Raw genomic sequence first — 11,547 nt, 5'->3', positions numbered from 1 at the left:
AGGTAGAGTGAGAGGTAAAGAGAGATACAATGCTTGGTCCTGTTTACTCCCACCCGTAGGTGAATGTTTCCCTCTCTCTTCGTTGCCCTCACCACCACCACGACACCCGGGGTTCCCCTCGCCGAGATGGAGGAACAACGTGAGCCGTCGATGCCAGGAGGAACCTCCTCCAGTCGCCATCGGCGTTCCCAGTAATATACGGCGTCGCGTCTCTCTCGTCACCGACCGCCCTTTGTTCATCAATGGAGAGCTCGTGTCCACGTTCACGCACGCACGCATACCCGCGATCACGCATCACCACCACGCACGCGCGGGGGTATCGCGAGGATCACGAAGAGGAGCCCTGCCCGCCACCGCGCCTCAGAACTCCCCGAGAGTGCATCGTCAAGGTCACCGCAGGATCGCGCCGAGGAATCGCTGAATAGATTCACCCAAAATTGGTCCACCTCGACCGAGAGATGCCGAAGAGTCGACGTATCTGGTAGAACAAAGCTTTCAAGGAAAAGAAAAACGCTTTATCTTGAAGAGGATGCTTGAAGAGTTTGATTCTCTATGAAAAGCGATCCTTTCTCTTGCGAAAAATCCTGCCTTGAGAAAAAAGAGATCCTTGAAAGATTGCGGAAAAATAAAGAATTGATATACCAAAGAGATAGCGATTTTTTTATATTTTTAAATCAACAAGAGAGAAAGAGAGAGAGAGAGAGAGAGAGAGAATTATTAAAAAGGATGTCTCAAGAATCTCTTTTTGGAAAAAAGGATGCTGAAAAATCATGGACTGTCTGATAAGAGATAGTCTTTGAAAAAAAGCGTTCCATTTATTCTAAAAGAATAAGTAATTTTTCTCTGAGAAATCCGTGTTTAAAAAAAAAGAAAATTGAAAGGAATGTTCTAAGATACGTCAAGATGAATGCCCGAAAAAAATGAACAGATTTTCTCGCAATAAAATCGGACAAAGTCTTAATAAAAAAATCAGACAGACTTTTTAAAGAGATTATTCAGAAAGGGGTGATTTTCTTCGGAGAAGTTCTGTAAGAAAGGATCGTCGAGGGGACAATGAAGTTTGGTAATTCTTGAAGAAAGGTGGATCTAACGATAACAAAAATTGCGCAGGCAAGAAAAGTCTCGTATCCGAGATTGAATCGAGATTAAATCCCGTCTCGAGACTAAAAGAGATCAGCGGGGCGTTTCCAGAGAATGCGCCGATTCCAGCGGGATTGCACGAAAGAAGGATGCTGAAACTGGCGGGCAGAGGGGATCATCAAGGTCGGCGGTAAAATTATAAATTCTAGAAAACACGCGCTCACTGTATGACGTGTGGCGAGCAAAGTTCAGAAACAATAGAGCCGTTAATTATGCTTTAACGAGACGTAATTACACGGTGCAAAAGTCGCACGAGACTCCGATCAAGAAGAAGAAGAAAGATAGGAGAAGAGAAGAAAACGGAAAGCGGAGATAAAGAGAAAAATGCGATCGGTGTCGCGAAATATACATGTATATCGATTAATATTCGCCAAGAGGAAGCTCTTAGATAATCGAATTGACAAGTCGCGGGCCGAGACAAAAGAATAGCTCGAGGAGCAGGAAAAAAAGGAGGGGGAGAGTAGACGGACTTTGTACCCGACTATAAACACACACCGATAATGACTTATCGGTGAAGTTGAGAAAGGAGGAACGCGCATTGAAGGGTATGTGTGACGTGACAAGGATGAGGAGTGAGGGAATGTGTTTTTTTTTGCGAAGGAGACGCAAGCGGCGATCGGGTATTTCCATTTTTAAAGCAAGGAATTTTATAGTAATTTTATAAAAAAAAGAAAAATATATGCAAATAAATAAAATAAGATAAGTGAATTAAAATTTGAACTATGCTGCTTGGAATGTATATTGCAAAATGTGAATCGTTTTTTAATTAGATATGTACGGTTTATACGGGTTTAATCAAAATTATATTGGCATATTGGATTAAAATTGCAAAAATTCCATCGTACGATATTCATAATAATGTGTATCATACACAGTTTAATATACGAACGTAATATAAATATTAATTAAATTTTTATTATTCTTTTGTGTGTTTCACAAAAATTATAAAATTTATAACTTATAAATCTTAATTAAATTATATATATGCAAAATATATTTTACTACTTTTCACTTTTATTTCATTTACAAAGAGATTTTCATTGAGATAGGTCTGTCTGCAAAAGGATTTTCGATGAGTATTTTTTTCAGATAAAAAAGTTTTTTTGATATCTGCAGTAAAGAAATTAAATATTTTAATTCCACAATTATGTAAAAAAGTGGAGATACGTTAATTCTCGCTTTGCATCCTTCGTTTTTGTAAAGTGTAATTAATTTTTGTTTGTGTGGATCTACCTTTCTCTCTCTCTCTCTCTCTCTCTCTCTCTCTCTCTCTCTCATCTTTCTTTTTTTTTTTTATCAAGAAAATTTTTTTATAATTCTCTGTTTCTCTCTCTTGGGGTTTTTCATCTGCTACGTTGAATTGCATATACTGAAATGTTTACAGAATCGCTCATAGCATGTTTGTCATGCAACATAAGGTCATGATAAACATCAGCTCGCCAAGTTTAATCACATTTTTTAATCGATTAACATACAATGGAAACAGATTAAATACAATTATATCTTAATATCTATCATAATTGATAAAGACAAACAAATAAAGCTATTGCATTACAATGTAAAATAAGAACGCGAAATTAAGAGAAAAGCGATAGAAATCCCTCAAAAAATATATTTATAGAAAATATATTTTCGTTTTTCCGAGATATCTATATCTTTCTGAGCATACACGGATTAAGAAATTAAGTGCATTGATATAGATTCGCATTTGGCTTAATGAGCAATTAAAAATCCGGTTGCAAGAGAAAAAAAATAAAAAAAATTATAAATTGTACGGTAATTTTACTAATTATTTTTTAATACAATATAATTAATTTTCTCTCGCTCCGCGAATACACGAAAGAGTCAACCGATCAACAAAGTTGCCTAATTCGATTACGCGTATTATGTCACTGCAGTGATCGCACGCGATAAAAATACATTACAGCAATTACTATTAATACGTGAATATAATTAATTTGATAATTTTATTTGATTTAGCTTCATTCCATTTACATTATCTCTCTTCGATATACCCGAGATATTGTATACTTGAAACACATATTTAGGAAAAACGATCTAAAAAAAATCTCGTAATTATATACCATATTCGTTTTAATCAAGATTAATCCTGGAAATGCATCTCATCATGATATTTGGAATATTTTATTTGTAAGTAATAATAATATTGTAAGAACGTATCTCTAAAAATAATCACGTGTATTTACTTTAAATTCTTCTTCCGAGATACAAAGATGACAAATGTGTGATACATTCCAGGGATAAAAATTCTTTCCATCCGGGGGAAAAAAAAAAATTGACCCAGGTCATGCATTTTACAGTTAATCTTACCAACAAATTTAATCAATGCATTTTATCAGTGAACTCGTAAAAAGAATATCGATGGAAAAAAAATTTACCAGTGGCGAGATAAAAATACGCGAGGAACGAAGGGGGAGGGAAGGGGGGGGGATTGTACGAGGGAGCCGATAAGAGATAACGCGGCTCTTCCGTGTGATCTACCACCCTCTTCTTGCCCCCTCCTCCTTTTTTTTCAGCGCGGTCAAAGGGCACGAGCGGCGTAGGCATCATGCCACATTGCCATACGCTGTCGGCGGACAATAAAGCCGAATAGCGTCGGCCCGGTTCAGTCAGTATCTCGTAACATCGCGTCGTCGGTGTCAGAGTATAGTTCGAAACGAAGGAGCGTGTGGTGGAAACGGGCAAGCGCGCGTCGACGATGACAGCACGAGCCACGGCAGAGTCTTCCCGGCAGTGACACGGCGTGCACGCGTGTACCATCGTCGCACGATATATCTCGAGCGATTTTTCGTAACGTCTGAGAATACTTTTCGGGACTTTGTTTAAGCACGGAAAAATGCGATAAGAAATTTCCGAGCGTTTCTAACGTTTATCGAGGCTGACGAGAGGAGATCTCGGATCACTCTTCGAGAATAAGCAGGACTTGTTTTGAGGTGCAAGTTTTTTTTTTTTTTTTTTTTACTCGAGGATAACAATATTTTGGGTTTCCTATATTCTTAATCGATGTTTCTCGCGAATATGAGACTGTGGAGTTCAAGTTTCCTGCAATGTCGCAAGATGATGAAAAAGACATAGATTTCACGTCATTCCCGATGCGGAAAGTGTATTTCAAAAGTGGAACATCCTCAACGCTGAAAAGACATCAGAAAGAGATTTAAGATCTCCAATTTCCTGCTACATCAAGAAAATTACACATTGCAGATATTGAATTCTTTTTTTCCTTCCGCGACGTGCAGCATATAACAGACTACGAAATTCATCATCCTAATTGCAAAGGCGTTGCAGGAAGTCGACGAAAAACCTCTATATAATCTTCAATTGGTGAATCATAAATTACAGTCACGTTTTTCATCTCATTGTGAATTTTTCTTAGACGATTTATTCGCCAACTTTCCTCTCGCGAGGTGAATCTCGATCGATATTCTTTTTTTTGTTAACTAACTCGTGCAGCAATCACGTGTGTGCAAAAAGAGAGAGAGAAAGAGTGAGAGAGTGAGGAAGAAAGAGAGAGAAATAGTGTGAAAAGAATTTCCAAGAATTTTAACACGAGACCCTCGGTCCTTTCAGTAGGATCTAGGAAAAGTAACAGAAGAGAGAGAGAGAGAGAGAGAGAGAGAGAGAGATAGAAAATAGTACTACTGCAACGAGCAGAGTTCGTGTCATGTTGGTGGTGTGCAACAGCAGCTGACAGACAGCCGGGGACGCTTGATAATAGATTTTAGTCGGATCTTCGAGATAGACAGACTTCACGATGATTCGAATATTCACCGATACCTTCAAGAACCTGATCAGTGAGTGTCACATGTTTTTTACGCGATATATTACGTTAATTGCTAAATAAAATATTCATAATTCGCGCATTTATGCCAATGTGATTTTCGAGAGATGATATAAACTCGAGAAGAGATATGTGTGTATGATTATGACCTACATTATATACATATAAATTTTACGATTAAATATTTTTGCAAATCAAAGGAAGATAATTGAATTTAATTGCTACTATTTGAATAAATTATAAGTTACGGCAATTTACTTTTTTCATACTGACAATATTTCTTATCATAATTAACTGATTATTTTATCATAAAGATTAACTGATTAATTTTATCATAATTAATTGATACCGGTTTTAGATGAAAAGTAAGTTAATGAAATAGAAATATTTTAACAACTGGATGAAGATTCGTATTTCATATCTAATATTTTGTAACGCGACACACACATACACATACACATACATACAGTTTGAATATTAAATAAATTATATATAAAAATATATATATATATATATATTGAACGTTGCATTTTATCATTTTGCCATAAAGTTTTCGATATTGTCATTTATTGTGATATATTTTGAATTTTATATTTTCACTTTATTCTGTCATCACACACATTTCTCGATATCATTTATCTTTATCCTCCCTCCTCGTTGTTCCCTACGCTGATTTAAAGCTTCTTGCATCAAAGAATGATAACGATCATTTTTCACGCCCGATTGTAATCGAGCCTGCGACGGAATGCAAAATCCCGCTAAAAAAAAGTTGCACAAAGGAAATTAGTCCGTTCGCGCGACAGCGGCGGGAATTGAATTTCACTATCGTGAGACGATATGGCGTTGTTTGTACGGCTGACATTAATAATTATATGTTGATTCAGCGAAGTGGAGCGTCCAACCGCAAAGAATGGATCTGCCTCGTGCTTTGCTTTTGCAAAACCACGGTGGGCGAGATCACTTACTTTTAAAATTAAACATTGCATTTAATTACCTTCAAATTTAACTCAATCTCAATAAATTTAATGAATGAAGTTTTGAGAAATTTGCATAAATTTCGGTGTATTTATTTTTATTGTTATTAATAATATTATTTATAATAATCGGTATTTCCTTTTATATTATTTCTGTATTTATCATAAATGAAATCTAATGAATCTAATAAATTAAATCTGGATAAGAATATCAAACTCACACACACACACACAAATACGCGCAAAATTCGTCAGAGAACGAATGTTAAAACTTTAATTGATAAAAATAAAAGATTTACATTTCGAAAATAAGTCTGCCAATTCTTGCGTGAAAAAGACAATAAAGGCGATCTAATTATTTCTCTCGACTTGGTTATTTTTCGATATCTTTCCACATAGCCGGCTTTGTATGAATCAGCTCGCTCTTTTTTTCACGTGGTATACGTGACTCCTGTAACGTACAAAACGTCTGTGTCTCGGTTTCGCTCCAGATCCCTTCCCTTATCTTTTATTATGTCGACACTACTGTCCTTGTTCATTCTCGTGTCCATTCAGTAAGACAATCTAACATATTATAATCGTGCTATATAATTCATATAATTACACGAAAACGACCATTTGTCTTCTAACATCTGATTTATTACTTATTCCAAATTGAAATACCCTGATTATTATCAATATTTTGAAATTACTTGTCCTACAGTTTCGCTATTGCAATATTATGATAAATGATGTTGATATGATGATAACTAATCATTATTCTCTTGTGTAAAAAAGAAATATTTTTGATACTGGAAAACAAATTTTGAAATATATTTTAATTATATTTAATTATGTATTCTATTTATATATTTTTTATGATTTGTCTTTTAAAAGTGCTACTCTGGATACCTGTCAAAATATTGATCATATTATAGGATTAGATTTTTAAAAGTTTATCACGCTTATTCTAAAATTAATTATCTTCAAGGATAATGTAATTTTGAACAGTGCTCGTATTGAAATTGCTCAGCTTGTCCAACTATATCGAGAACTTGGACTTTGGACTCTCACGGAATTGTAGTAACAAATATGAATATAGTCAAATACTAACCGTCGAATTATGCTGATTTGAACGAGAGACACGTGATAAATACTATTTAAATGTTTTAAGCTCACATTCAATGCAGAACATGATAATCTTAAATTTGCACGAATTAACATACTATATCTGTGTACATAATCTTATTCTTCATCGTGTGAAATGAATTACGATTTAAATTTTACAAATTTATAAATAAATATATGAATTTCAATATATCTTCGAATTCTCTTTCAATAAATCTTGATCTAAATTTTGAATTTAAATTTTCCTATTTTTATCTATAAATTCTACCCACATGTTTAAAAACGATTTTACAGAGTTTTATTATAAATTTTTATAAAATATTGAATTTATATTTTTTCCAATATTTGTAAACAGACTTAACGACTTAAACGATAAAATATTATTGTCTCTTTTCAGATAAAATATAAGTGTGAGAAATATCGGATATACATCCATATAATATCAATAAAGAATATTTATGCGCATATGTTAGAAACCACATTATTAAATGACTTCATATATAATATATAAAATATCAGAAAAATAAATTTGAGGATTATTATACTCGAAAGAATGCATGTGTTGTTACACAACTTGAGTTGCAAATCCGCATCGAAAATTCTTGACGCGTAGATTCTCTTTTTGCGGTCGTTCCACGAAACAACTCGGCATTAGAGACAAGGCTAGCTGGTCCCCTCATTTTGTCGACCGTTTGGGGATTAAATGCATTATGGGGCTGCCGACAATTGATGACGATTAGTTGATGGGCAAAGATAGCTGGCAGCAACAGAAAGCCTTTCAGTATCTTGCGATACGACGCAGTATTTGTACGAATCATTTTTCATCTCTTTGTGGTATTTTAAGAGACGTGGTATGTAATATTTTTAATACAAAAAGAGGAGAGAAAATTATTATTTTCAACTTTATCGTCTCAAATTGGCTAAGTAATAGCTTATTATTTATATCTTTATTTAAAAATATTTTGGGAATGCTTTATCTCTATAAAAATTTGCAAAATTTATTTAAAAAAATAAAAGTCAGGATACACATTTCTATCTTCATTTAAGAACTTGCAAAATTTGGATGCTGGATATCCATTATAATTTATTTTAAAGATTTTAGAGAAAAAAAAATTAAAATAAATGTTTAATATTTTATTATAGAGAATTAAAGAGTGTCCATCGTTCAATCGTCACTTTAATTATCTTAATCCTTATCCGCCTCTAATCTCGTGTGTTATCTCGTAAGAAACAAATCTTCAAAACACAACACTCTGTTATTGTGTCTTAATTCTATTTACTCAGAGATTCTTTCAAAATGATAAGCGAGTACCTGATCTTCTTATTTTTCGAAGAAATCGTTTGCATTCGCGTATTTTGACCGGCGCGTGCTATAAACATGAAATAGAGGAGGGAAAAGAAAACAACGGATGCAAGAGTATCATGAGGTCATTGATAATCCGGCTTCACCCGCGTCTAATCAGTAAATTTAATCGAAATCTTCCCACATTGAGTTGCGATAACGCATCATATGATTCCTTTGCAACGTAAGCTTCTGCCGAGCAAGCGCTTCTCGGAGTTATTGACACATACGGTTGTTCCATATCGTCCCACATTCTTTTTTCTCTACGATCGTACGATGGAAATTATTCATAGGAATCATTCAACTGTCGCGTGCACGCTTGCATGTTCACGTGCTCAGCTCGATGAATGAAAGAATCGACACCCGAGATATAACTATACTGATTACTTTCGAAATAGTTCATCTCTCTCTGACCTTTAAATTTTTCATCTCACTGAAATAATGTTTAGAAAGAAAAATTAAATGTAAAGTTTACCGCGATATTACATCTACAAATTCCACATAAAATTAAAATATCTAAATATATATATATATATATATATAGACTGAAAAGATCACTTATGGTCAAATCCATATTTTTATCATGTGGCCCCCTCGAAACCATGCAACTTTTGTCTGAAACATTTTTTGATATCTCACTTCGTTTCCGAAAAATATGCCCGCGTCACTATAAATGCCGCACCCTGTATATATATATATATAGACATTTGATCTTTTATCTATTTTGATTTTATTTTAAATACATGAAAGATATAAAATTTAAATTATTACTATTAATTAGATATTTTTTTTTTTCAGATGGTAGAACTTATTTTAAAAGGAATGTGAAGATTTTTAAATAACTGTATTTTATTGGTATTTTAAATGTATTTAAAACGGAAGTCTTAAAATATGTTTTAATTTTTAATGGAAAAGCTCATTCAACCTTTTTTTAGGATATCGAGAACTGATGATTGAATGATGTAGTTTCATTGGAAGCACGACTCTCCAATTTCCTTATCATTTTTTTATTGACAAATTTGGAATCTATGTAAAAATATCCAAACAAAAAAACAACAACTTTACTTAAAATAAAAATACATTTGAAAATACTTGCCATTTATAGATATTTTAGCTTTTCAGATTTGATATTTTGTAAAAATTAAAGGCGATAAAATTTCTGTAGCTACTTAACATTAACTTTTGTGTTAATGTTTGTTAGACGGTTCCTAGAAATTATCTTTTCTTATCTATATGCACCGGCCACGCTATAGATACTTCGCAATTCAGTGTTCGTTTGTGCTTGGATAAATGCGATTCTGTTCAAATGTATAGAGTGTCTTCAAATAACCAAGCTTCTCCTTTTGTAGATTGTTTAATTGAATTGAAAAATATCGAGTAATTTTCCGATAATTAATATTGGAAATAAAAGTAACATGATTTTATTGTGTATGAATGAACTATGTTTCAAGATAAAACATAGAAATCATTCTTCAATTAATTTCAAAGAAATTTTACTTTTATAAAATTGCAACTACAATTTTAATTATTATAAATATAAGATTTACTATAATTATAATAAATAATATACAGTATTTAAAATATGAAAAATGCGACAAATAATGATATTTCTCACCGTTCTTGTTACCGAAATATAAATTAATTTAAAGAAAATGCAGTCAAGAATATATATATATGTATATGTATATATCCGGTGATTCTGGGACACTGTATAAATGCCAGTATTTATAGTTATTGCGCCAGAGAACGTTCGCTCGTGAGTAACGCGATAGCCAAAGAAAGTGTCGGTTCTTCGTCGAGTGGAAATTAGTTCAAAGGACGAAACAAGAGCAAGTTTTCCTGAGAACGTTCTCTGGTAAATTCAATCGCGCCCCGGTAAATATTAGCATAATTCGTGGGAATCGTCAATTCTGTAATTAACAATTTGTACTAGCTGCATCAGAAAAGTTAGCACGAAAGTCAATGAAAGTAGAGTAATGCTTCATAAATTTTGTAATGAGAAAATGAATAAAATATGTGAATTACATATCTTATGCAAATTGAAAAAAAAAATGGATATATAACCAAATCGAAAAATTCTAATGAAAAATTAAACATTAAATATCCTTCTAATTTTTTCTCCACATCTGTTTGCTAAAAAGATTTTTAATTTTTGCTAAAAAAAAAATTTATTATTTTAATTAGTTTATAATTATAAATTACCAAAACATAATATAAAGTTTTCGATTAAAACCTCGATTAATAATTAATTGGCAATCTTATATTATCCTAGTTAAATAAAATAATTTTTAGTGCAAAAATTGCTTAAGCAATAAATTATAATAAGTTGTAACCAAAAATAGGAGCTCTTTTTAGAGCCTCACTGCCTTATCACTCGCGTATACGTAACGCGTCGAAATTGCTCTTATCGGAACGTGATTTTGTATTTGCGTTTCCTCTATTCGCCAAGGGAACGTGTGCAATTTTTTTTTTCTTCTTTTCAACGTTAGCACGAAGATCGGAAATTTTGCGCGCAATCAGACGAGAAAGGGAGAACGAGAATAAATCGTCGGGTGCGTCTCACGGTAACGGTAACGCGACATGTTAAGCGGAAAAAGCGTTCTACCGGGGAAATTTTGCAGCTTGCCGAGATAACGACGTACACGCGTTGCCGTAAATGTGTTTTATGACCGGTTGTTGCGAATACGGATCCCGGCTTCTCTCGAGAGATCGGTGGAAAAACTAGCGCGCTCCGGGAATCAGAAGAGAAATAACGGTATATAACTCGTGAGTACCAGTTACCAACATGCCAATCAGCGAATTCCTTCGAAATTATTTCGATCGATCCTGCAATTCGATTGACGCTAGGGAGGCCGATGTTTACGCTTAAAAATATTACATTCAGCAAATTGCATAAGCCTTGTAGCAAGCATATTTCAGGTAAAATATGAGACATTGTGTATACATTCAAAGATAAAACAATTTTAGAACGTATATTAGTGTTTAATTTTTCAAAAGAGATTCAATGTGATAAAAAAATTAAAATAAAAGAGAATAAAATTATTTTATAATTAAATTGAACGTTTTGGTAATATTATTTAAATACATAAAGTATAAGATATATAAAATATAATAAATATATAAAAATAAAATTTAAAAATATATAAAATAATATAAAAAATATCATTTAATATTATTTTCCTAAA

At 33.1% G+C, this 11,547-nt stretch overlaps 1 protein-coding gene across 2 annotated transcripts in view; it reads left to right on the top strand.

The window, feature by feature from the left end:
• The first annotated feature begins 147 nt into the window (after positions 1–147).
• The window catches only part of LOC115241543, an 18,334-nt gene continuing 6,934 nt past the window's right edge, over positions 148–11,547 (top strand). Inside the window, exons 1-2 of one of the 2 annotated variants that reach the window (XM_029817340.1) lie at positions 148–1,685; positions 4,732–4,952. In XM_029817340.1, the coding sequence (XP_029673200.1) occupies positions 4,913–4,952 (40 nt within the window). In that variant the 5' untranslated portion in view covers positions 148–1,685; positions 4,732–4,912. Of the gene's footprint in view, positions 1,686–4,728; positions 4,953–11,547 lie in introns of both variants that reach the window. The other variant, XM_029817332.1, reaches the window with a different exon arrangement.

Source organism: Formica exsecta, unplaced genomic scaffold (assembly GCF_003651465.1).
Source record: "Formica exsecta isolate Colony F162 unplaced genomic scaffold, ASM365146v1 scaffold120, whole genome shotgun sequence".
Classification (NCBI taxonomy): Eukaryota; Metazoa; Arthropoda; class Insecta; order Hymenoptera; family Formicidae; genus Formica; species Formica exsecta.
Note: the sequence above shows the minus strand (reverse complement) of the source record. Positions and strands in the feature narration are given on the sequence as shown.